We start from the raw sequence: 25,281 nt of genomic DNA, 5'->3' as shown, positions 1-25,281 counted from the left end.
TTCCAAATCATGAGAAGTAGTGGTTCCTCTATATTCTTCGCTAGTCAGACCTCACCTGGAATATTGTGTCCAGTTCTGGGCCCCAAGATTTAAGAAAGATGCAGAAAATTAGAAAGGGCCCACCCAGAGCAGGGCAACAAAAATTTTATTAAAAAAAATAAAATAAAATAAAAAATTTTATTAAAAAAATAAAATAAAAATTTTATTAAAAAAATGATGCAGGGTTTGGAAACTGACCTATAAGGAAAGAGAACTGGGCATGTTCAGTCTTGAGAAAGAGAAGGCTGAGGGGAACATGATATCCTTCTATAAGCACCTCAAAGGCTGTCACAAAGAGGAAGGCCAAGAGCTCTCCTTGCTGACACCAGAGTGTAGGACACAGAATAAACAAGACAAGTTACGACAACCCAGATTCAGGCTGGACATCAGGAAAAGCTTCCTCACTGCCAGAGCAACACGGCAGTGGAACCAGCTGCCCGGAGAGGTGGTGGGCTCTCCCACACTGGAGACATTCAAAAGGAACCTGGACAGCCATCTGAGTGGGATGGTGTGGCTTGGTGTCCTGCAACAGCAGGGGGTTGGACTTGATGTCCTTCATGGCCCCTTCTATTCTATGATTCTGTGTGAATTGGCTCCAAGTGCATTCAGTGTCTCCGAGAGTGCTTACTCTTGATTTTTTTCTCCAGATGCTATAGTAACCGAAGGAGGGGAGAACTTCAGCGTCGGTCAGCGGCAGCTCTTCTGCTTGGCCAGAGCCTTCGTACGCAAGAGCAGCATCCTCATCATGGATGAAGCCACAGCATCCATCGATATGGCCACAGTGAGCAAATGTAGCCCTTCTGCCACATTGTCCCTCCACACTGCCCTAGGCAACAAGCCTTCCTACACCTTTCTGAAGGCACCCTTCAAAAGTACAAGTAACTTTTCCCCATAACTTCATGGAACAGGAGATCAGGAAGCATCGTGTTATATTAATGCTCAACATTCAATTGACTCAGGAGTCAGAGGCCTCCATCTGTTCCCTGAACAGCTCAGCCAGGTAAAATCTAGCCTCTGGGTGGGAGATACTGGCCATCTCTGCTTCTGTGAGGATGGAAGGAGAGTTGAATTAATTGGCTTCACAGGTACCTTACAGCTCTATGTTGCCGAGGTTGGTGGTTCCAAATCATTTTTCTAAGGCTGGATTGGAGCCCAAGGGCTTGGAGTCATCCAGTTCCCAGATGCTCCAGACCCACTCCTCCTCTCTGGGCCATCCTGCTGGGAGGCACTTCTGTTGTGTGTGTGAGCTTACAAGAGGTAGAAAATGGATGTAGTGGTAGGACAAGAGAAGAAATCTTGTAATGTTGTGAGCTCTGTCCACTTTTGGCTTTGGCCCCACCTACTTTTGCCTCTTTCTCCATCCACCAATGGATCTTGCTTCTCTACCATCAACTGCATCCCCAGCTGATTTTCCAATGAGTCAGTGACCCTTCATATGAACAAATTTCCCCATCCCTCTGTGAAACAAGGGGATGTTGTCATTATCAAACCACTTTTTATTTCCATCTCCTGCTTCAGGCCTAATTCATGCTTGCTGTGAGACACTCATGATGTACTTATATGGCTGGTTTGGAAGAGTTGCTCCTTGTAGAACTTGGGTGGGTTTCTGCAAAGCCCCATAAATAGACGATTCTGTTGATGTGACTGAAATCCATCCATGCTACAGGGAAAGCAGCTCATGGAAACGCTCTCCCCGTGGAGCTCCACTGCAGAGGTCATTCAGTAACCTTCACATCCCTCTTTCCTAGGAAAACATTTTGCAGAAGGTTGTGATGACTGCCTTTGCAGACCGCACAGTGGTAATAATCGCTGTAAGTATGTGATTCCAAGGTGGATCTTCTTTCCACTTCTCCCCAGTTGATGATGAGGAACTGCTTCTTTTCTAAACTCCCATATTGGGTTGAATGACAGAAAGATAGACAAATTTGGGGGTTTGAATGTATTGGTGGTATTTATTTAAAATCCCTTGGTAACTTTATTCTATTTTACCTTTTTTTACATGTGCTTTTCTTCTTTCCGTACTTGTTTATGTTAAGAAAATAAACATTAATTATCAAAAAGCACATGATCCCAAAGTGGATCTTCTCTCGACTTCTCCCCAGTTGATGACAAGCATGCTTCCATCACCGTGCTAGGTCCAATGGAAGCAAAATCAACTTAAGTCATAAGTTGGGCCCCTCTGGAAGGTTTTGTGGAGTCTGCACAAGGAAGCCTTTTTTTTGCATCGGTAGCGCCTCAGATCTGACATGCAGCTCCTCATGTGTGAGATGCCAGAGAGCATCCAAAGGGCTGTAGGCACCTGTGTGCAGTTCAGCTTCCCAAGTCCAGGACACGACAATTTATATGCATGTTACATGTGACGATCTGATACGCAACAACCACACCTTTCAAGACACAAAGTCTGGAGCATCCCAATGACTTAGGAACTATTGTGTGTGGTAACTTGAGTGTGAATGAATATTACTTTATAGGATTCCTATATGGACATTGTGCTGGTTTTTAAACTTTCAAGTTCAGTCTCTGTGACTTTCTCCTCTCTACTCTCTGTAGAACTGGTCTGTACATCTTCAGGTGGCATTCTCAATAAAAGGTTTACCTTTTATTGCTATTTTCTTCATCCAGCTGGCTGGCTTTCTCTGTGTTGTCTTTTTTCTCCCCCTCTTTCTTTCTTTTCTTCCTTCCAGCACCGGGTCTCTCACATCCTGGATGCGGACATTGTCTTAGTTCTCTCTGATGGCTTCCTCATTGAGTGCGACACAGCAGCTAACTTGCTCCTCAAAGAGGATGGCCTTTTCACCACTTTGGTAAAGACGAACAAATAAGAACCCCTGGCCCAGGATTCCTGCAGCATTTCTGGCTTTCTGGTATTACTGCTATTCCTTCTTTCTGCTCCTTCTCTTGGGTGAAGCAGCTGTTCTTAGTATCTTTTCACACAGCGCATTTTGACAGTTGAGATCAGTGCTTTCCAAACATTTAACACTGGGGCACAATTTTTTTCTGTATAAAGGGAGAGAGTTTGCTTTTATATGGAAAAGATGCATGCCTCTTTCATGGAGAAGCTTGCACAGCTAAGCCCTAAGCTGTTTTAATCACCATTATCTCAGTTCAGTCTTACTTATCTCCTCCCAGATGACCCCCCAGTCCAACCCTGGATGCTGAGGCCCGCTTTTGTACAGCTTTTGTAAATGCTAGGCTTCAGGGCTTACTCTGTAATCGCTCTAGAGCTTTCAACCTCCCTTCCTCAGAATATTTGCTGGCCTTCCTCTCCCTTCCTATTTGGCTTGGGTTTGCTCTCAGCCAACTCATACGTTACTTTCTTGAAAGTGCACACACAAGAGGACTATTCTATGGCTGCTAGACAGAGTCTAGAAGGCTGTAGGGGAATTCAGAGTCCTACCTCGATCCCTGGAAACCTGCTCCAAGGTTGAAGCTGGGCCTGAAGTCTGAACGCTTGTCCTCTGCCATTGCAGCTGGCCACAGTTCCCAGACCCCAAGAGGAACCCCAAAAACGGGCAGTTGTTGGCACTGGGGCGGACGGGAAGGGAGGGGGACCACTGCTTCCAGAACATGGAGCACCTCAGGGATTCCTCAGCCTCTCTCTGCATCCTATGAAGGAAAACACTTAGAAGGCTGACATCAGCCATCTGTGTGTTTTGCAAGGTGAGGAAAACACGGGGGTGTCCCTCAGCTCTATGTTTCTTCTGCCTGTCATAGGATGCCCATAATCCTGTGTTCAGAGCACTGCAGGAAGCTCTCTTGGATTGCGCTGCCCAGTGCTTCATGTGTAACTTGAAAATGCACGCTCTGAAAAAGTTCTAGCTTTCAGCCTCTGCTTGGCTTTCATTACTGCAAATGCTTGACAGGCTACGGGTTCTATGCAGTCTTAATGCTTCATGGCCAACCTGTTCTCTGAACCTAAAACACCCACTCCTGGTTACCTTACATATGCTGCTTTTAGTCACCTTTGGCAGATTGTCATCAAGAAAGTGAGTTTCATGCAAATGTTCCGCTGCCCCAGATGAAGAGAGGGGAATGTGGAAATGACACGTACAGGCCCCTTGCGTCCCATGTGGAATGGCACGTGCAAATCTCCCCCAGGCACCAGTAGCTGATAACTGAAGGCACCCAGGTCTAAGATACTGATGAAATCAACCAGCTCTCCCCATGGCTGGCTGGGGAACACTGCGAATTGTCCAACTTGCCTGGAGGAAGGTTGATATAAATAGACGATGATACAGTAGAAGACAAAGATATGTTGCTTCTGTTGCAGCATCGGGTCCACACCATCCTGACTGCAGACCTGGTCATTGTGATGAAACGAGGAATCATTTTGGAAAATGACACCCCCGAGAACCTCCTGGCTCAAGAGGAAAGCATCTTTGCATCTTTTGTTCGGGCCGACATGTGAAAGAGCCGCTAAAGGGCATGTCCTTGCCTTTTTCAATGCCTGGTTATTTCCAGGAAATAGGGGAGAAATCTTTTCTATACTGTAGCATCACAGCAAGCTTTGCCAAAGATTTTTGCATTTGTAACTTTTATAAAACTGAAACCTATTATGTATGCTTCGAAGCAATAAATTCCTCTTCACAAACATTCTAGATGATCCTTCTGTATCTTTTCATAACAGTCCACTCCTGTGGCATGAAGACGGTCAACACTATCTTGAGACAGAGTTGAAAAGTTCCCCCTTTGGGTGAACAAAATAATTTAATACACAGGAATGGTGGCAACATTTAGGATGGCGCTCTTTGTACACGCGAGAAAGGTCAGGGACCATTTTCTGTGGGGAACTTGTGGAAGGGTTTGTTAGAATCCAGCAAAACTGTTTCTACACTCCTGTGGAGATCAAAGAACAGCTCCAAAGTTGGAAGAAGTACTCCATCCAAAGGCCCTGTCAGAAAGAAGTGAAGAAGGAGTCACACTTCCCACCTTCCATCCTGTTCAGGAATGCATGTGAGGGCATGTGACCTTGCTGCAACCAATGGAGGGAAATTATTTATGCCAATCCGAGAGTATAAATTTCTCCCTGTTTGGGGTATGTCTGGAGACTGGGAGGAATTAGATCTGTAAATCCTAAAACCTCCCCCAATCTGCCTGTGCCAACCTTCTATTCTCCCCCTTTTGCTTCTGCTGAAGTCAGAGCTCTGACAATGGATGGAGAAGGTCTGCAAACATTTCTGTAAGCACAAGGAAGGGGTATCCAAGGATGTATCTCCCCCTCTGAGAATGGACCTCTTTCTCCACCTTTGCAGTCTGAGATCTAATCTCTCCCATGTCTTCTGGGGTGTTCTCCCAGGGAACACAGCCTATAAGTTCTGCAGTGAACTAAGTAAAAGGAAATGAAGCCTGATTCTTTATTGAGAAGTGAGAGTCACTTAATTCAGTGGAGCTTTTCCCCAAGGGAGGGTGCATTAGGATAGCAGCCGTCAACAGCACTAATGCACTCCACTTCTTTCAGTGGTAATTCAGTGCAAGTCATTTTCCCAATTTCTGTGTCATATCCTTTGCATTTGGAAGAATCCTAGAATCGTGACCTGTAGGATGCTGAGCGTGCAAAAGGTTTCCACTTACAAAATAACATAGCAATGACTACTACAGGAGAATAATTTTCTTGTCCCCTTAGAATCAGCCTCTGTTTACACAACTTTTCTGCAAGTGCAATTACTTTGCTTTTTTTTTTAATTTTTGAGCTCCATAAACGTGACAGATGTAGCATCTATGATAAGCAGATAGTATGATTTTTCATGGCAACAGTACACATTTTCCCATTGTGGATGAGCAGCAGAATGAAATATGGTGATGTGGGCTCAGGGTGAACATGCCGATCCTTCTCTTTCTGTTTCCCTTGATCTATAACATTCTACATTCTAAGAGACTAAAGCCCTGTTCGGACATTGGCTGCATACAGGTCACATAATAATAAATAATAATTTATAAATTATTTGTAAATAAATAAAATAAATAATAATTGTTTGTGAACCACACACAATCCATGAAGAGAACTCACCATCTATTACTGGGTTGTGAACTGTGGGTTTGTTAACTTGGCTGGGTTCAGATTTCATGATAATCCATGAAGAGCCAGTGTGGCATAGAGGTTAAGAGCATGGGACTGGGACTCGGGCGACCTGGGTTCTAGTCCCCGCTCAATCATGGAGCCAACTGGGTGACTTTGGGCCAGTCACAGACTCGCAGCCCAACCTACCTTGCAGGGTTGTTGTTGTGGGGATAAGATGGAGGAGGAGAATGATGTAAGCTGCCTTGAGCCCTTTGTAGGAAAAAGGCAGGATATAAATCGAAAAATAAATAAATAAACCATGGTTCAGTGATACCCTTGATTTATTGAGAACCTACACTCAAAACATAGCCCTTAAATGTGGGCTTTCATGTTGTCCGAACCTACTCATTAAATGCATGTGCAATCGAGAGGAGAATGCTGGAGTAGGACCGAACCTGCTGGTCCCATCCCCAAGAGCCTCATGTATGGATCAGGTTTTCTTACTGGCACCAACAGAATTATACAGTCGGAAGAGGCCTAGAAGGCCATCATGTCCAATGCAGGACTCAAGTCTCCCATCCAGATTCCAACCACGCCTGATGCTGCTTAGCATCTAAGATTAGGCAGGATCAGGCACACTGGGCTACACAGAAGCAGAGATGCACGACTTGCCAGGGATTATAGAACAGAAAAATACACAGAGATAAAAGCGATAAAAGACCAGATAGTTCATTATTGACAGTTCTCTTTTCAAGCAGTTCAGAAAACTGTTGCCAGCAATGTTCGCCCAAGAAAGTCTAATCGCACTGCTGTGGCCATACAATTCCTCCACCTGCATGTATTCCTTCGAGATGTTCTCTGCACCAGAAATTTTTCATTCATAAGCACAGGCCTTCCACCAGCTCTATTTCTCCCAGCTGATTGCACCAACTAATATATTTGACAACTAAAGCTGACAGCCCAGGCCTAGGCATGTCTACTCAGAAGTAAGTCCCCCCAAAGCAATAAAGCTTATTCCCAGGTAAGTGAGAACTGGTCTGCAGCCTAAGAATAGAGTGCAAAGGGAGAGAAGAGGGTGGCACTGAAATGGCTGTTGGCCAGCGGTTTGTCACTGCCGGGACATTGACCGTGCAAACATGCCGAATGCACATGAGGTCAGAGATCAGCTACAGGCAACCGTCAGGTGAGATCCATGAGGTTCAAACTTGCTGTGGAGAAATCCTTAATTCCGACATGACCGCAAGAGTCACCACCAAAAATATGGATAGCAAATCAAATCTCGTGGACCTAATAAGCTGCCTCCTCCTGCAGATGATGTGAAATCAGAAGCATTCTTTTGTTTCCTTTGGGAAAAGACCAGGTCCGGTTTTGCACCAAAAGCACAACTTGATCTAAAAGCCCATCACAAATCAGTCTGCACAACCCATCCAAGAGCTGTCATGATTAATTCCTAACATTGTTTTCTTATTAGCCTGGTTTCCCTTTGCCAAGATTCAGCGCTCACTGAGTCAATTAGAATGATAATTTGTTATGAGATAAGAGGACTTTGACACTTAGAAACACAGAATCTGGCTCGAGAATCATTGCTGTGTCCAAGGAGTTATGTTTCGAGGCAAGCTACTGTCTGATTCACACGGTACATTCTGGGCAGTGTTGCTGGACGGGACACCGGCCCATTAAGTCTTGGTTGAGGGCTAGTGAGGGCGGGGAGAAGGGCTCGCTCAAAATGGCGAAGAGAAGCATGTCGTCAGCACGCTGGCTGTGGGCAAACGAGGAGGCACCCTGAATCCAGGGGAGGGCTGATCCTGCACTTGGCAGTGCCCTTCCAGGGCTTTCAACTGTTGTGGACACACGCAGATTGGGGAAGCCAACGGACTGGGTGGGTGGCAGAGGTCATGTGGGAGTCTGAACATACAGCATGACTAGGTCATCTTCTGGCTCGCAATCCCACAGCTGAGGACAGAGCCCAGCTTTCCCGTGGTAGTCCCAGCCTTTGAAGTTCATTATCCATGTCCTCCTTCCCTCTGCCCTCGCACACCTTTCAGCTGAGAAGCACACACTAAAACATGGAAACGGGGGAGGACACCATTGGCGTTTGCGGTTGGAAGCACGCCTGGTGGTGACCCAAGTCCCCCTTGCTGTCAATACGATAAAATAGGATTGGAAGCCAATCCTCACAGAAGCAGCCATGGTCTTCCTCTGCCTTACACACAATGGACAAACAAAGCAGATGGTGTAGTGGTCCAAGGGTTGGACTTCAGCAACAGAGGACCGGAGGCCAAGAAGCCACTGCCTAATCCTAACGGACTTCTCGGTGTGGTTATAGGGATGCACTGGGCTACTATAGCAGCAACTTATTCAATACCTGTGCAGATTGTTTTGCAGAAGTGCGAGCTACCTCGAACATGACTGGCTAGTATGATGGGCTTCTCGGTGTGCCAGAAGACTGTCTTGGCATTGTGCTCGAGGTAGCTTATGTTAGGGCGATGCAATTCAAATTTGTGCCAGTGCCAAAGAGTATGTTCCCCTCCTTGGGAAAATGAAGTAAAATAATGAATCACCATGGGCTATTTCAGGAGTGTGCACACAGTTCCCAGACTGCCTTCCCTTGGAGATCTTTCCAAAGACTGTCTTGAAGCATGGCAGGTTGGTAAGAGAAGGACAGGCCAGATGTGGGACCCATGGTTTGTCTTTGGGTTGTAAGTCTGGGTTTTCCCTCCACCAATAAATTCCCATGCTGGATTCAGGCATCACAGTAAATAGCCCAACTGCCTTGCGTCACTGTGTTACTTAACTCACTGGATCAGGTATTTGGGAACCCCCATACATATTTATTCCTATTTCATTAGCAACACCCCACAGTTAAGAAATGGTGGGTTGTTTTGGACATGCAAACCAGGGCACTGACAGGCTCCTGGGTGAGACTAATTATCCAAGCAGGGAAAGAGCATGTGCTGTATCGATTTGGAAGCATGCAGTTGGGTCTGGGACAGGCAGTATTTGGGCAGCAAATGCAGAGATTCCTGGAAAATTGCTGGGAGAGAAAAAGAAGAGGAGCGTGAATTTTGTCCAGAAGAAAAGTGGAGTATGTTGAACTGGGAAGGAGGAGCTCCATGGGTGAAAATGCTTCTAGATGATCATTGAAGGATGGAGACAAAAGAAAGATGACTGCTGAGGGTCTTAGCTTCAAAGGTAAAGGAAGCCCACTTGCTTCAAGAACTGGACCAGACTTCCCCAGCTGGGTGGCCTCTGGATGTGCTGACATTCAACATCCATCATGTGTTCTGGAGTATTGTGCTCAGTTTTGGGCCCCTCATTACAGAAAGGATATAGCCAGGTTAGAGTCAGTGCAGCGTAGGGCCACAAGGTTGGTGGCTGGTTTGCAGGGGATGGGGTATGAGGCGAGACTGAGGGAACTGGGTCTCTTCAGCCTGGAGAAGAGGAGACTCAGAGGGGATCTTTGGCGACATACAGGTATGTGAGGGGATGTCACATGGAGGTGGGTAGAGACCTGTTCTCCCCTGCAGAGGAAGGCAGGATGCGCTCCAACGGAGCAAAGCTCAGGGAGCCAAGGTTCTGTTTGGATGCCAGGAAGTATTTCCTGACAGTTGGGACCCCGAGGGTGTGGAATGGACTTCCAGGGGAGGTGGGTGAGGCCCCATCGGTGCGGGTGTTCAAGGATAGGCTGGACATGCACATGGTGGGCATGTCGTGAGCAGAGCCGGCTGGAGCCGGGGGTCAGACTAGATGGCCCAGGAGACCCCTTCAGACTCTCTCTGTTTCTATGTTTGCTCAGTGTGGCTGCAGTACATGATGACTGGGGGTGGGGGTGACATTGTAGTCCAACACACCTTAAGTCTACCAGGTTGAGGAAGGCAGGTCCACATGAGCAGGGTGTGATAACCTTAAAGGGGACGTTTGCCTGAGATGCTCAGTGACTCACCCACCCTAGGAGGGGAAATGAAGGAGAAATGAGCATAAGGTAATATTTCAGGCAGAATGCTTCTAAAGAGACCTCTCCCATTTCATTTCTTGTACTTCCAGGTCTTTATTTGCTGAACATCTCTGACATGTTGATTTCCATAACAGGACAAATGGATTAAACTCAAATTGTCCTGGTCAAACACGTCCACAAGTACTTGGAGCACAGGTGAAATGAAGGTATAAGCTTATACAGTTCAGTTAAACATTGCAACATCCATTCACATGAAAAGATTTGACAATAGTTTAAAGTCGATATGGTGTGATATAGGCAGAAGTCTCATCTGATTATTAGTTGATGCTGCATTCAAAAACTATGAGGTTTATCACTATTAAGGTGGCCATCTCCATACCACAGGAGAAGAAAAAATAAATATCAGTTTACCTGTGAAATGGATCTCTCCCCCCCGCACCCCAGTTATGCATGGTGTTGAGAAAGTTGGAAAAAATGCCATCCTATATAGTGCTAGAATGTGGGGACATTTCAAGAAGCTTAACTGGTGGGAAACTCAGGACAGATCAAAAGAAATTGTGCTCACGGTGAGTAACGATGAAACCCACTTCTACAAGGGCTTAGAGAGGGCCATCTATTAGCATAGCTTTGAAAAGGGATTGAGCAAATTCATGGAGGGGAAGGTTATCCGTGCTTCTAGTTCTGATGGCTCTGCCACCTCCACTAGCAGAGGCCATGTGCCCATGTGCCCCACCTGTTGGGGAACATGGGTGGCAGGGTGCTGGGATGGTCAGATCTTTCCGGTGGGATCCTGTGTGCAGCTGATTGGCTCCCGTGTGAGCACAGCGCTAGATCAGAAGGACTTTGGTTTGCCCAGCGTGGTTTTTCCTATGTTAATATATGTGGTATTACTTTGGAATGGAATGATATATTTGTCTCATTTCCCTTAGAACAGGCGCTGATCACCAGGTATTTTATCTGTGGTAGTGCTAACAGTTTGATTTGAATGCATCAGAATTAAATTCATCAAATTAAAATGCATCATTTTATTTATTTATTTACAGTATTTTTACCCTGTCCTTAACGAACATTAAATTTTTAATAATGAAACAACTGCAAGCAGAGCAGAGCAGAGCAAAACCTGGCAAAACCGCTCCCACCCCCAGGTTGGAATGAAACCTGTTGGAATCCATTCCTCCAAATCTCCATGAACTTCCTCTTATTTATTTATTTGATTTCTATCCCACTTTCTTCTTACCATGATCTCAAAGTAGCTTACAGCATTTTCCTCCTGCTCCCAATCTTATCCCCACAACAACAACCCTGTGAGGTAGGCTGGGCTGAGAGGCAGCGACTGGCCATCGGTCACCCAGAGGGCTGCATGGCCGAGCAGGGACTGGAACCCAGCCACCCGAGTCCCTGTCCCAAAAGGACAGGACTTGTGCTCAGCCTGCCCCTCCAAAGACAAGCTGAGCAGAGAGGAATTCCGTGACTGAACCTGGATCCCCAGCTGTGCAACTGGCAAGCTTTTTCTGCCTCAGCTGGGAGTTGCAGCCCCCTAACCTGACTACTCTTGCGCTGGATTGTGCCTTTAGAGGTATACTGCTACGGCACATGGAGTCTCCATCAAGTGCTCAGGGCTGACAGCTCCAGCCCGCAAGCCGACTGGGTTGCTTCATCACGTGCCATCCCACTTTCCTTCCAGGAAGCCTCGTAAGGTTCTCTGGCCCCTTCCACTGTATCTTCCCAGCAACACCGTGACAGACACCGGACCCTGCCTGGGGCTGGGCCACTCTGGCCCTTTGTCCATGGGGCCAGTATTGTCAGTGGTTTGCCAAGGGCTTTCCAGGACTAGACATGTTCTTTCCTAGCCCTTCCAGGACATTCCAGGGAGCTGCAGCCTTCTGATAAGTTAGGCTTAAAGAGAGAAAGCAGCTGATCCAAGGTTTGGGGCTTTGAAGCCAGATCTTTGCAGCACCACACCGCCCGGCCTCTCCAATCGCTCTCTTGGCAGAGTATTTTCACAAGCTTTAGGTGAATGCAAAAGAAAACCCAGGGGCCCCTTCCTAAGCACAGTTCCATGAATGTCACTCCTCTAAGAAATCCTAATTGCCTGCCGGTTTCGAGGGGGCAGGTCACGAGCGGAATCAGATTCCCAAGAATGCAAGTTTCCATTAAACAGGAGATGCAGCTTGCCAGGATTATACACTTCATCAGCTGAGCGCACTGGGAAAGCATTGCCATCTCTTTCTCCCCCTCCTGCTGAAGACTGATTAGGGTTGTTTTCTTTTGAAATGATGCTTGGTGCACTTATTTATTTATTTAGAGTATTTGTATGCCGTCCCATCGCATAGCCTCAGGACGGCTTACACAAATAAGAAAAATAAAATAAAACACAATACAAATACTGTCTCCAGGGCTGCACGCTTCTCAAGATGCTCTCTGCCAAGCAGAGGGAAAGAAGACACCAGCTTTTTCTGACACCAGCGGTTCCTCTGGGATGCATTGCCAGCTTGCAGACTGTAAAAAGTTGTGTCTCAGATGAACGAGAGCCACTCCACTGTTTGCCTTCTCGATTGCTTGATAAACTCCTTGGACCAACCTTTTCCCCCAACCACCCCACCAGTTGCCTGGCTTTTATAGGCGGTTTGCCTCTGTTCTACAAGCTGGACATGCCTCTCCTCAGAATCTCTTACTGGCAGGAAGGGCTTTCAGGTAAAACACACTGTGATGCTTTGCACTTTGATCCCTTTGCACTTTGATCCCTTTGGCCCTGCCCACTGCTGGAGGGAGGTACCCAAGAGCCTCCCTCAGATAGAATCAGGCCCTCAGACTGAAAGAGGTTCATCACCCCTGAGATACAGGATTGCAGCCTAAAGAGCTATTTGACATGATGATCACTAAATGGAACCTCCATGTTCAGGAGCAGTGACACACTGACTCCCAGGTTCCGGAGATGAACCTTGGAGGATGGCCATCCTTCTTGAGTCATGCCTGGGACATTCCCATTAATGGCAACTCATGGACCATTGATGGAATAAAACAAGCAAGGCCAAGATGGATTATTGGCCTGATCCAGAACTTGTACACTGGCTGACCCCAAAAAGGGAGTTTTCAGGACATGCCACACCTGAGAAAAGGGTGGGGCTCTCACACTGGCACAGGTAGTTGATGGTCCAAAGGGCCAGAAGCAGATCATGTGGCAAAGTTGAGCGGATGGTCAACTCAACAGCAAACAAGGAGGACAAGCTTCTTCCTCCGCAGCTTCTCCCACCTGGGCCAGCCCTACCAGTGGAAAAAGTGGAGGTCAGAGCCTCCGGCAGAGGAACGGCAGTGAGGTACCAGAGGTCAGAGCTGCAGATAATACGCAGTCTGCTCTACCCCCTAGAAGTGACCCTTCCGTCTTCAGGTGTGCTAGAAGATGCCACTCCATCACCAGGGCTGAAGAGTCAGTGGTGTCTTGACTGTGGCTGACTTCTGCTTGAGGAGCGCCTGCACTTTGTCCCTTGCCTCAATGGATGAACTCCCTTGGCCCAGCCCTGTCTCCTAACAATAAAGCACTCGGACAAGAGCACGGTCAGCACCTGAGAGGAGCCCATGGGTGGAATCGGTGGGCTTCCATCCGGGAACCGTCTGGGGTGGGATGGAAGGCAGCCCACCAGCCATCGCGTTTCGCCCGCTTGATCTGGGGAGGAAAACAGTGCAGGGGGCGAGGTGCTTGAGGCTGATGGCAGGGAGTCCGTGTGGCTGCTCTAGCCCACCGCTAACGGTGAGTGGTTGCTGCCGTGCACCATTCCTTCCCTCCCACCCACCCACCCACCCCTGCACGGCACATTTGGACCTCAGAAGTCACCCCCATGCATGAGGAGGAGGCCGGGCACTGGGATCAGCAGAACACACCGCAGGGCCATTTAGGGGGAATCGAGCACCTTGGCTGACCTGCTCAAAGCAACGTGCCCTCTCTTCTTTATGGAAACCGGCCACCGACTGAACTGTTCCTCCTGGAAGAGCGCAAAGGCTGGGGTTCCCTTTATCGGCGAGCACTCTGCAGTTCAGAGGTTAAAATCCAACTCTCTCACTCTCTCTCTGTCTTTGCGTCAATGGAGTTTTGGATGCAGGCCAACATCCTTTCCTCTCCTTTCTCCCTCGCATTCCCAAACCCAGGGAAAATGTTGGGAACTTTACAAAGGATTTGTATATCTAGGGGGGAGGAGAGATCTCATGGGGCTCTGACTGCAGCTGGTGATTGTGCGTTTCTACCTAGTCCCATGTGCAGCTCAGCCGCCCTTCCCCAACTAGAGTTGTGTTATTCTCTCGCTGCTGCCCCTTTCCTCCTCCCCTTTGCTGTAGAACAAGCTCCCAGGATGAGACACACAAAATCATGGCTCTCGCAGCTCCCTAATCGTCACGGGCAAGCTTAGAAGTCTAGCAGCACTAGAAAGCCAGAAAGCAGAGGCCGGCCACCTGCTGTACCTGCCTTGTGTCTTGGGAATTTGTCTGCCATGGAAGCTCAGCGGATTCGGCCAGGATGACCATCAGCTCCAAAGTGTTGCTCTTCCGCAGTGCTGCAAGATCAGGGTGAGTGCCCATCTTCCTTCTTGGCTAGGGCTGCACTTTCTTAGATGACCTCTCCTCCCGCTGCTTCTGACAAAGACAGTCCAGGTGTTTGCAGCTGCTGGATTTCTCCTTCATACTTCTGTAAGTTTCCCTGCACCAACACTTAAAACAACTTCGCAAGCTCCCCTTCCTGCTGCTTTTTAAAGCGCTTCTGCCAGTGCTGAATTTTCTAATGGGAGAGATGCTGAAATGTTATTAGCTATCCCCTCCCCTGCCCTGGAACCATTTCCCCTTCGTCTGGTTGAGGATTAGAGAAAGGTACTCTGAATTTGCTCAGAAGACCACTTATTCACATTATACTGGAGCTGGTGTTGTATAGATGCAAAATTATGAAACCCCCACATGCCCCTGCTCAAAATAATTCTGTTTGGACGCTAAACATGCTAGTAAGTCTGTTCGCCTCCCCTCCCCCTTCAAAAAGCCATTTTTGGCTCCCTAGTGCTCCCTACAGAAGGCTTTGGGATTTGTTTGCCAGTCAGTCTTTATATGGAAAGTACCATATAAGAAGGTAACTATAGTATAATGTTTCATTTGCTAGACATGTGTAAATACTGAGTTGGAAATAAAAAGTTCTTTCCTTTTTGCAATTCTCAGAAAAAATTAATTCAACCCAAACTGTTTTGGGGCATGATCACCTGAATTTGGTTGGAGAATCCGTGTCTTGTTTTGTTTTGTGCATTCCTAAGGTTTTCCCTTGCAAGATCCTTTCAGGAATTGCAATAAATTGCTGTTTTCCTGCATCCATTTCAATGGTTGAGAGACATCTGCACAAAAATCGCATGGCGAGACTTTGCCCTTATTCTGCTTCAGTCCTACTCTTAGGTCTCTGCATCCTGCCATCAGGAACAGAGTATGCAGATCTCCACCAGGAAATTTTGATCATCTTGTTTTAAGGGTTTTAGTTTTTGTTTTGCTTCCGTTGAATGTCTGTGCATGGATCTTTCTAGCTCAGAGGCTGAGCCTGTGCTTTGCCTCCAGAACAGCCCAGATTAAATCCCTTGAATCTCTAATTGCAGGAACTCATATAGCAGGGCTGGTGGAAACACCTTTGTCTTCGAGTCTGGAGACCTGTGGCTAGTCCAGGTGAACTATATTAGGCTCCATGGGCCAAGGGACCAACTCAGTAAAAGGCAAAGCTTGGCAGCTTTCTGTTTTTCTCAATTCCGTCTTACTAGCTGGAGACAAGCGATTTCAACCACACCAACTGTCCCACTTCTGCAGCCTTCTTTAGACGAGTTGTACTGCAGCTCCCATCCCTCCCAGCTAGCATTGTTGTCCAACACACCTGCAGCATGCCAGGTTGGAGCAGGCTGCCCCCGGACATGTGCTGCTCAAGAGAAGCAGCAATGCCTCAGTCGTGCCTTCTGGCAGACCCCCTCCACAAAAGCTTTCTACAGGTCATAGGCAGGGATGTGCTGAAGGCCTCTGAGAGTTGCTGCACTATCAGTTGTTTCTGCTTCTCTGAAATTCCTTGAATGCTTGGTTCAAGCAGCATTCAAGATCTTTGTTCCATTCTTCATCCGGAACAGAATCCAGCAGCTGTTTGAGTGTGACTCACCCCATCTGAGATCTTTAATTATGGTGGATTCTTACTGAACAAAAGCGATGCAGCAAGACTGAATGTTTCTCTATTCTACTGGTTGGAATCCATCCTTCGCAGCCCAAAAGGCAGCACCCTTTCGTTCTTGACCAAATCTTGAGTCAAGGGAGAGAGCGAGAGGCATTACTGCCACTCTGTATGACTCCAGTACACCCGCAACTGGAGTATTGTGCTCAGTTTTGGGCCCCTCATTACAGGAAGGATATAGCCAGGTTAGAGTCAGTGCCACGTAGGGCCACAAGGTTGGTGGCCGGTTTGCAGGGGATGGGGTATGAGGCGAGACTGAGGGAACTGGGTCTCTTCAGCCTGGAGAAGAGGAGACTCAGAGGGGATCTGTTGGCGACATGCAGGTGTGTGAGGGGGTGTCACATGGAGGTGGGTAGAGACCTGTTCTCCCCTGCAGAGGAAGGCAGGACGCACTCCAACAGAGCCAAGCTCAAGGAACCAAGGTTCAATTTAGATGCCAGGAAGCACTTCCTGACAGTCAGGACCCCGAGGGTGTGGAATGGGCTTCCACGGGAGGTGGCTGAGGCCCCATCGGTGCGGGTGTTCAAGGATAGGCTGGATGTCCACATGGTGGTCATGTCGTGAGTGGAGCCAGCTGAAGCTGGGGGTCAGGCTAGATGGCCCAGGAGACCCCTTCTGACTTGCTCTGTTTCTATGTTTCTAAAGCTGTTGTACCACTTAAATGGCAGATGAGAGGGCTGCTCTGGCCAGGTACCTCCCTGCTCCATTAAAATGTGTTCCTGTTGCCCATTAAAGCCAGGACTTCAGGAGAAAATGGGCTATCACTCTGGCTTCTAGTTTTCTGAATGGTGGTAGTGAATGGAGGAACAACCATATGAACCTCCATCTTTAGTCTGAAGTGGTCTAGAACTAATGGATTTTAAGGATGCAAGCAGAGCTGTGCTGGATTGGACCACCAGTAGCACCACCAAGGCCAGAGCATGGCACCTGCCCGGAGGCTTTCACTGCAGGAGGGGCCCTGAAAGACCCCTGACAAGCAACCGTGGCTCTTCCACCACTTGCTCTCCCGCAGTGGAGAGGGGAAGCTACAGCTCCTGGGCACACCAATTGCAATTAAAGCATCTGTCAGCATTGAGTGGTGGTGGGCTGCACCAACCAGGCAGTCTTTAGGGGACAGGATGCAGCCCCCCAGGACACGGGCCGGTGAAAAGACTGCTGCTTCCCCACATGGGCTCCTCAGGGGTCATGCACGCTCTACGGCAGTCTCCTATTGGTTCAGGCTGCTGCTTCTCAAAGTGAGCACTGGACCCTCCTGCACCTTTCATTTCCATCCTTGAAGTGTCATAGGCCAGCTGCTGCAGCCCTTCTGTTTCGTAGTGGGATCGGAAGAAGAGGAAGAGGAGGGTCAAATCAGTCATCCTGCTTGCTAAGGTAGAGGAAAGGAAGGGCTGCAGGACAGCAGGGAGAAGTTGGCGAGGGGGGGGCATGCCGTCCATGGGCACCTCAGAGAGAACGGGGCTTCTTTAAAGGGCTGGTTTACATGGAATAACAGCCACAGAGCGGCCATGAAAAAGTACTTCCCCATGTAAGTAATGCTGCCTTGCCTCTGCAGCGTTTAAAGGTCCTAAATCTATGCTAACAAAGGCCACTAGACCTTTGTTTTGTATTTTTGTCAGTATTTTATTAGCACTGGATTTTAAATTGTTGTAATTGGTTTTACTGTGGTTTTTATCTTGTGATTGTGAGCCGCCCAGAGGTGCTGTGGCCCAGTGGGTGGCATACAAATATTTTAAGTAAATAAATAAATAAATAACATTTCACATTGAAAGGCTTACTCTGCTAAAGCAAAATGTGATGCTATCATAGCAGTTGTGACATCTAAGAAATTCTAAAATAGAGCCAGTAGGAGGTAGAGCTCTAGCTGTTTGGCGTTTCGACTCCCAGAAGCCCCTAGCAGCATGGCCTGTCATAAGGAATGCTGGGAGTTGAAGTCCAAAACATCTGGAGATCTACTTTCTGCCCAGTCCACCTCTGCTCTAAGGAATATAAAAAAGGAAATCTATTGAGGGGAGGGTGTGGAGTTCCACACATCACTTGTTTGGAATATTTTTTTTAAATCAAATCAAATGGAAAGGATCTTTCTTAGATGAGACATCCACACTTTGGATGGCTGGTGGAAATTATCCAGGTGAGACACCGATGCAAGCACTCTGCAGGAAGGGATGTTGCGTTTTTGCTTAAATGTCACCTTCTCTGACTGAGTTTCATCCTCCTTATCCATAATAGTATGGATATTTTTGTTTGTGGATGCATCAATCATCCCTTTTGAGTACAGAGTTTAAAATGAGGGTGGGAGGGAGACTTATATTTCGTTTTTAACACATTTTGTGGTATTACTAAAAACCATGCAGTTGCCGGCTATGGAAAGACACTAGAAGTCCCTAGAAATGAAACTAGAAAGAGTAGTCTGTAAGACAGCAAGGACGGTTTATGTTCTTAGACATAAATGTCTCGATGAATTCCTAGACATTTGCGCATGAGAGTAGGTGAGATGTCATAACTCGGAGGGAAGCTGTTGAACCTCAGAGCACACCCACCGGCATTAGTCTCGCCACAAACCACAGCAAGAAGCAGGTGAGCAAGCAGGTTGCAGGGGCCCTTGGCAGTGGAATGCTTCCTAGGATTTGGGCCCTTGATAACTGCCCAACGATGCCAGCTGCTGGCCACGTGTAGAATGAGGTGGGGTTGAAACTCATGTCTCCTTCCTATTTGCAGGATCTGACCAGAGTAACCAGAACACCGAGGAGCTCCCTGAAGCATCTTTCTGGGTTCCGCATCCTTGCCCCTTTTCAGTTGCTTGGTGGATTATGGTAACAGGACAATGTTGGCCAGGAAGAGCATCATCCCGGAAGAATATGTCCTTGCGCGGATCGCCGCCGAGAACCTGGGCAAGCCGCGTATTCGGGACCGCCCACGCAAAGCCCGCTTCATTGCCAAGAATGGGGCGTGCAACCTGGCCCATAAGAACATCCGTGAGCAAGGGCGCTTCCTGCAAGACATCTTCACCACCTTGGTGGACCTGAAGTGGCGCCACACGCTGGTGATTTTCACCACGTCCTTTCTGTGCAGCTGGCTGTTCTTTGCCATGATGTGGTGGCTGGTGGCCTTTGCTCATGGGGACATGGACAAACCATGCACGATGAACGAAGATCTCAACCGGACCATACCGTGCGTCACTTGCATCAGGTAAAGTGCAGTTCTGAGAAAAAGGGGGATAATGCTGCAGCAGCCAGCTTTGGTTGCTGCTGTTATTACGTGCTGTCAAGAAATCTCCCTCTGAATGGACACTCTCTGAATGAAAGCCTGCCAAAACATCCTATCCAGGACATTCCTACTTAGCTGTTCTAAATTCAAGGTTATGGCTTCTTTTATAGAGTCCTTCCATCTCAGATCTGTTCTTACTTGTTTTCTTCTGCCTTTGCCCTTCCCTGTCATGACTGTCTTCTCCAGGGAGTCTTGCCTTCTCATGATGGGTCCAAAGCATGACAGCCTCAGTTTTGTCATTTTTGCTTCTAGGAAAAGCTCTGCCTTGATTTGATCTAGCACCCACCCTTTCATCTTTCTGTCTGTCCAGGGTACTCACAAAACTACTTCAGCACCATGCTTCAGACGCACCCATTCTCCTCCTGTTAGCTTGTTCACTATCCAGCTTTCACACCCATTCATGATCTTGGCAATCGTCTCCAGGGAAACATCCTTCCACTTGAAGATCTTTCCCAGTTCCACCATTGCTGCCCTTCCAAGCTCCCGCCTTCTCAAAACATCTGGGCAGAACACCAAGATATGATTCCATTCCACCAAGTATGCATACCAAACTGCATGTCTTGGGCTGTGTCTCTGGGCCAGAAGCCACAAATGCACATGGCCTATACAACTGGTGGCAATTGTCTTGCATATCATTCCCCAGTTGTGTAATGCATTTGGATAAATCCAGGCCTTGAATGGTTTGTTTTGAAGCTGATCACTGGTGTAGTGACACATTCTGAAGTGCGTGTGCTCATCACTGTGGCATCTATAGCCACAGCCCTCAGGGAGGGTGCAAAAGTCCAGGCAGTAGAATGGACCCATCTCCACAAACGGGTTATCATTTTTTAGCAGCAGATCCTTTGTCAAGCAAAGGGGGTCCTCATTACCAATCCAAACACTTTGCATTCCAACAGGGAATAGTATTTGGCTGTTGGGAAAGTTCATTTCCTTGCTGCTGAGCTGAGAGGAACAGCGAATTCTTGGGAAGGGAATGGAGCAGCGGTGGCATGTGATGTCAAGCATTGTTGCCCATTAAAAAGTGCTGTGTCCCACAATGCTCTGACCCACTTCACCTCTGGCGTCAATGCAGATTGGGGTAAACCTTGCTCAACCTGTGGCTTCCTGGAGGTGTTAGGCTGTTCCCCAGCTACTGTCCTCTGGAAATGCTTGTTGAGGTTGAAGGGAATTGACATCCCAAACATCTCCAGGCCACCATGTTGGAAAAAAGTTGGTTGTACTTTAGATGCAGACATAAGATGTTTTATTCATTGATTTATTAAATTTCTACCCCACCCATTAGGGTGATTCTAATCTGGAATGCTGCACAATCAGGGTTCCAGAATCAGAACAAATCCAGCTGCTGCACTGGCTTTCTGCTCCAGTTGTCCATGTGAACCTGTGGATAGCACGGCCCAGAGTATGGTCTGAAGGCACATAAGGACCCACCATGTTGAAGCTAAGCAGGCCTGGGGCTGGTCTGGAGGGAAGGCAACCTAGGAACTGTATGTAGCCAATTTGAGTTCCACATGGAGGAAAGGTGGAATATAAATATAATAAATTAATAAATAATAGCAGATGTGGTCCTACAGGGGATAAGCATGACAGGGGCTGGACAGAAATACTCCATTTCTACCTGCTTTAATCTTTCATATGAAAAACACACCCATAATCTAATATCTGGGCTAGTTTTATAACTTCATAAAATCAAGCAGCAAATTTGATCCTGAACTGTATCATGCCAAGTTGCAAGGAGGAGATTGCAGTGTTTGATGGTTCTCCCGTATTAAGTTTTGTCCATGCACATAGAAAGCTAGTATGATGGTAAGAAAAGTGTGCTGAACCTACTTCCTTACACACTATGTTTCTTCATGGAGGGATGGCACTGTGGGGTTTCTTTGTAGGGCTTTTATTCCTTTTTTAACGACCATTCAAATATGCCACCTTGACCCCACTCTTCAAACTGAACTGGTTCATTCCAGAGAAGGTTTTATCCTTTGATTTGGTTGACAGCGCATGAATTACTCCTTCGTCCTACCAGACATGCTTTGCTCATAGATAAATAGACTGATCCATCATACTTCATAATGGTGTGCATATTTTCTCCCCCTTCCCCATAGGTCCTTCACCTCTGCTTTCCTCTTCTCTATTGAGGTCCAGGTGACCATTGGTTTTGGAGGCAGGATGATGACTGAACAATGTCCCATAGCTATCACTGTCTTGATTCTCCAGAACATTGTGGGCTTGATCATCAATGCTGTCATGCTCGGGTGCATCTTCATGAAAACGGCCCAGGCGCATCGGAGAGCAGAGACTTTGATCTTCAGCCGCAACGCTGTCATTGCTGTTCGTAATGGCAGACTCTGCTTCATGTTCCGCGTGGGAGACTTGCGGAAAAGCATGATCATCAGTGCCTCGGTGCGAATCCAGGTTGTAAGGAAAACCACGACCCCTGAAGGAGAAGTCATCCCGATCCACCAGCTTGATGTTCCTGTTGACAATCCACTTGAAAGCAACAATATTTTCCTAGTGGCACCCTTGATTATTAGCCATGTCATTGACAAGCGGAGTCCCCTGTATGATATCTCTGCCAATGACTTGGCCACCCAAGACCTAGAGATTATCGTGATACTGGAAGGTGTGGTGGAAACCACGGGAATCACCACCCAAGCAAGAACGTCCTACATATCTGAAGAGATCCTTTGGGGCCATCGCTTCGTGCCCATTGTGACAGAAGAGGACGGGACCTATGCCGTTGACTATTCCAAGTTCGGCAATACTAGCAAAGTGGCGGCCCCTCGCTGCAGTGCCAAAGAGTTGGATGAGAAGCCCTCCATCCTCATCCAAACACTCCAGAAAAGTGAGCTGTCCCATCAGAATTCTTTGAGGAAACGGAATTCCATGCGAAGGAATAACTCCATACGGAGGAATAATTCCATAAGAAGGAATAACTCATCCTTCATTGTGCCCAAAGTCCAGTTCGTAACGCCTGAAGGGAACCAGAACATGTTGGATACATGACAGATCAGGAACCACCCCATATCACTTTTTGTAGAAATAGAGGGGTTTTATTTGTGTTAATAAAACAGTAATATGGTATTAACATTTAATGGAACTTGGGGCTATTTATTACATGCAAGCAGAAGGGCAATTCACATGGGAAGGGACCCTGTAACTTGAGCCTACATGTCCCTGTGATAGTCTGCTAGAGTTGGGACTATTTCAGACCACAGGTGGCATCTCACATGTTTGCAGATGCCTCCACATGGACACATTTCTTTCCGGTAGAACATTAGTGCGCTGAGAGAATACATGGCCAGAACCAGGGTGGGCATTTTTGGATGTCCAAAAAAATGAAAATACATTATGCAAAGAAACGGGATACAGACGTCCATGATATGTCCACATGCAGCTTTAGATGTATAAAGCCAAACTGGGAAAGAATTACTATAAATTAAAAAGACAAGCAATACCTCTCACCTTAGTGGAGAGGAATATAACCAGGTGACGGGCATCATTCTGCTGTCCAGGCTGATGGGCAACTTTGTGGTGGCCCCAAAGGGTGGCCCCTTCTTAAGGTTGGTATCTTTCAGCCAGACAGCCATTCAAACAGAGGACTGCCCTGCATAAAGTAGGTGATTTGACGACCCTGGCCTGAACTTGGCTTTATCATATTTCATTCCTATGTGGCAAGATTCCTTTAGTGTAAATGTAGGAAATTCAAACAATCTGAAGAGCTACAAGCTAGACCAGCACTTACCAGCCCTGTGCCCTCCAAATGCATTGGATTACAACTCCCATCTCTCCAAGGCTCCTATACTCTCGCTAAAAATTCCCTCCATGTAAAAACTAAGACTCTTAAAGCAAAAGTTCTGGCTAGGGTAGCCAGGTGACATACAGTACCCAGAGTAGCCTTCTCTTTGAAGGGTTAGGATACTGCGGCCTTTCAAACTTGAGAAACACGTCCAAGAGAACTAGACCTAAGTATCATATTCAGGTAGGGTGGCTTTCTACTTTATAATTAGCACCTATAGCCAGAGACATCGAATTCAGTTAATGTGACAGCTGCATCCCCTCCTAGATGCAAAGATAATCTTGCCACCCCTTGTCCTAACTGTGTAGACCCAGGGTAGCCAAACAACTTAGAGCCAAAGTATTTGAAGGGCAGCTGCCTTCTTCTGTGTGGAAACCTCACCAGAGTTCATGCTCTGATTGCAAAGGGAGCAAAGCAAGAGCAGGTCTTTTCCTTAGAGGTGTCCAAGTCATAAAATGTTCTTCCCCTCAAGCTCAATGAGTCCTTCCCCTCATTGCTTGGTAGCTGAGCATTTTTTCACCCTTTTCTCTTTTGGTGCCAAGTCAAATTTGTTTTGTTTACATGAGTATTTGGCAGAATGTCATTTGGAATTGCTTTCATACTATCTCTGGTGAATTCTATTGCAGCTTGATCTATTTTATCTTATTGCTAATTTTAGTTGTGTGCTTTTAAATGTCGTTTATTTTCTTGCGGAATGGTATTTTTTTAAAGCCTCCTTGAAAATTGTATTGTCAGATGGGAAGGAACGGAGAAATATTTTAACTGAGTAAGAACACGTAAAGGCATAAACTACCCCCTTGGTGAATGGTAACTACAAATATGCATACCATATAGCATGTAACAATTGCGTTTAGAAACAGATGACTGTGACATACATGCCCTAGTCAGGCGCTTGTTACCCGGAGCTACTGAATCTGTGAAGGGGCCTATTGGTGCTACCCTGGGCAATGACACACGTTCTAGAAATGTTCCCCACCTGATGCATGAGTGGACTGTCTAGGATCTGTCAAGAACTCCCACCCCATAAGGTAGGGCAGGCAATATGTGACCCCTTTTGCAGCTTTCACTTACTGCTGCCAAATTTACTGTGATGGCAAGCAAAAGGAGCCATGATGTTTCTCCAAAACAAGGTACATGGGCTCGGGCATGGTTTGCCTGGAAGCAAAATTGCAGGGGTGTTTTGGCCACCGTGTTGCCCAATTTCAGTGCCAAATCTGGCAATGCAGCCCCTGGGGCTAGGATCATGGCCCTCATGGTTGCAAAGCAACACCCACAACCTCCCAAGGTTGTCCAGCCCCATGGAGAAGGAGCCTGAAGGTACAGAGGCGGTTCCCTTCAGACTGAGCCAATCACGTGCGAGCAGTGGAACACAGCCAGCCAGCACGTCATTGGCAGGGAGGCTCCTGTTGGCATCTTCCCATTGGCTCCTTCCCACATTCACTCATGAGTGCCCGAAGAAGCTCCAATTTCATGCTTTGATAAATTTCCCCATGCCTCTGCAGAGATCAGAAATTTGCAGTAAGAAAAGAGAGGTGAAATTTGTTTTGCTGGGCAAGAAAATGCCAGAGTGAGCTAAATCTGCTTCCCACCACATGGATGCTTGCAGTATGAAGTGAGTTCACCACCAGATTCTGCACAGTTACACCCATCCAAATCTTCTTATTTTTAATGCTCCTCGGAGAGCTATATTAAGATTCTCAGCATTTCCTTTGTAGGGCTACCACTTCTCCTGCTTCACAAAGATGACCTCTTTCAATAAAGATATTTCCCCACTGTCTTTCCATGTTGTGGTGTGTGACTTTATTTGATCTTAAGGGCACGAAACTTGGCTCATGCTTATTTCTGTCTGGAGGAAATATGAACCTGTGGAATCAGAGGGATGCAGCTTGTACATGTGCCAAAACATGCTTTCATTTTAGAAAGCAATCTCAGGGCATCATTTCTTTGTGCCCAGTATAAACTTGAACATTTATCACCTGCCATCATTTTCCTGTTTTTGTATATCAAAA

At 47.1% G+C, this 25,281-nt stretch overlaps 2 protein-coding genes across 6 annotated transcripts in view; both read left to right on the top strand.

Moving 5' to 3' along the window:
- The window catches only part of ABCC9 (ATP binding cassette subfamily C member 9), an 85,100-nt gene extending 80,468 nt beyond the window's left edge, over positions 1 to 4,632 (top strand). For 3 of the 5 annotated variants that reach the window (XM_044452187.1, XM_044452188.1, XM_044452190.1), the window contains 3 exons: positions 687 to 820; positions 1,788 to 1,850; positions 4,310 to 4,632. In XM_044452187.1, coding sequence (XP_044308122.1) covers positions 687 to 820; positions 1,788 to 1,850; positions 4,310 to 4,447 — 335 coding nt within the window. In that variant the 3' untranslated portion in view covers positions 4,448 to 4,632. Of the gene's footprint in view, positions 1 to 686; positions 821 to 1,787; positions 1,851 to 2,723; positions 2,904 to 4,309 lie in introns of all 5 variants that reach the window. The other 2 variants (XM_044452189.1, XM_044452191.1) reach the window with 1 other exon arrangement.
- A 9,659-nt stretch (positions 4,633 to 14,291) lies between these two features.
- Positions 14,292 to 25,043, top strand: KCNJ8 (potassium inwardly rectifying channel subfamily J member 8). Its single transcript, XM_044452230.1, has 3 exons — positions 14,292 to 14,549; positions 18,931 to 19,401; positions 21,579 to 25,043. The coding sequence occupies exons 2-3, from the start codon at positions 19,037 to 19,039 to the stop codon at positions 22,477 to 22,479; spliced, it is 1,266 nt and encodes a 421-aa protein (XP_044308165.1). The 5' UTR covers positions 14,292 to 14,549; positions 18,931 to 19,036; the 3' UTR covers positions 22,480 to 25,043.
- The last annotated feature ends 238 nt before the right edge of the window (positions 25,044 to 25,281 follow it).

The sequence above is a fragment of the Varanus komodoensis genome, unplaced genomic scaffold, assembly GCF_004798865.1.
Source record: "Varanus komodoensis strain SLA01 unplaced genomic scaffold, ASM479886v1 scaffold70, whole genome shotgun sequence".
In the NCBI taxonomy this organism is placed as follows: domain Eukaryota; kingdom Metazoa; phylum Chordata; class Lepidosauria; order Squamata; family Varanidae; genus Varanus; species Varanus komodoensis.
Note: the sequence above shows the minus strand (reverse complement) of the source record. Positions and strands in the feature narration are given on the sequence as shown.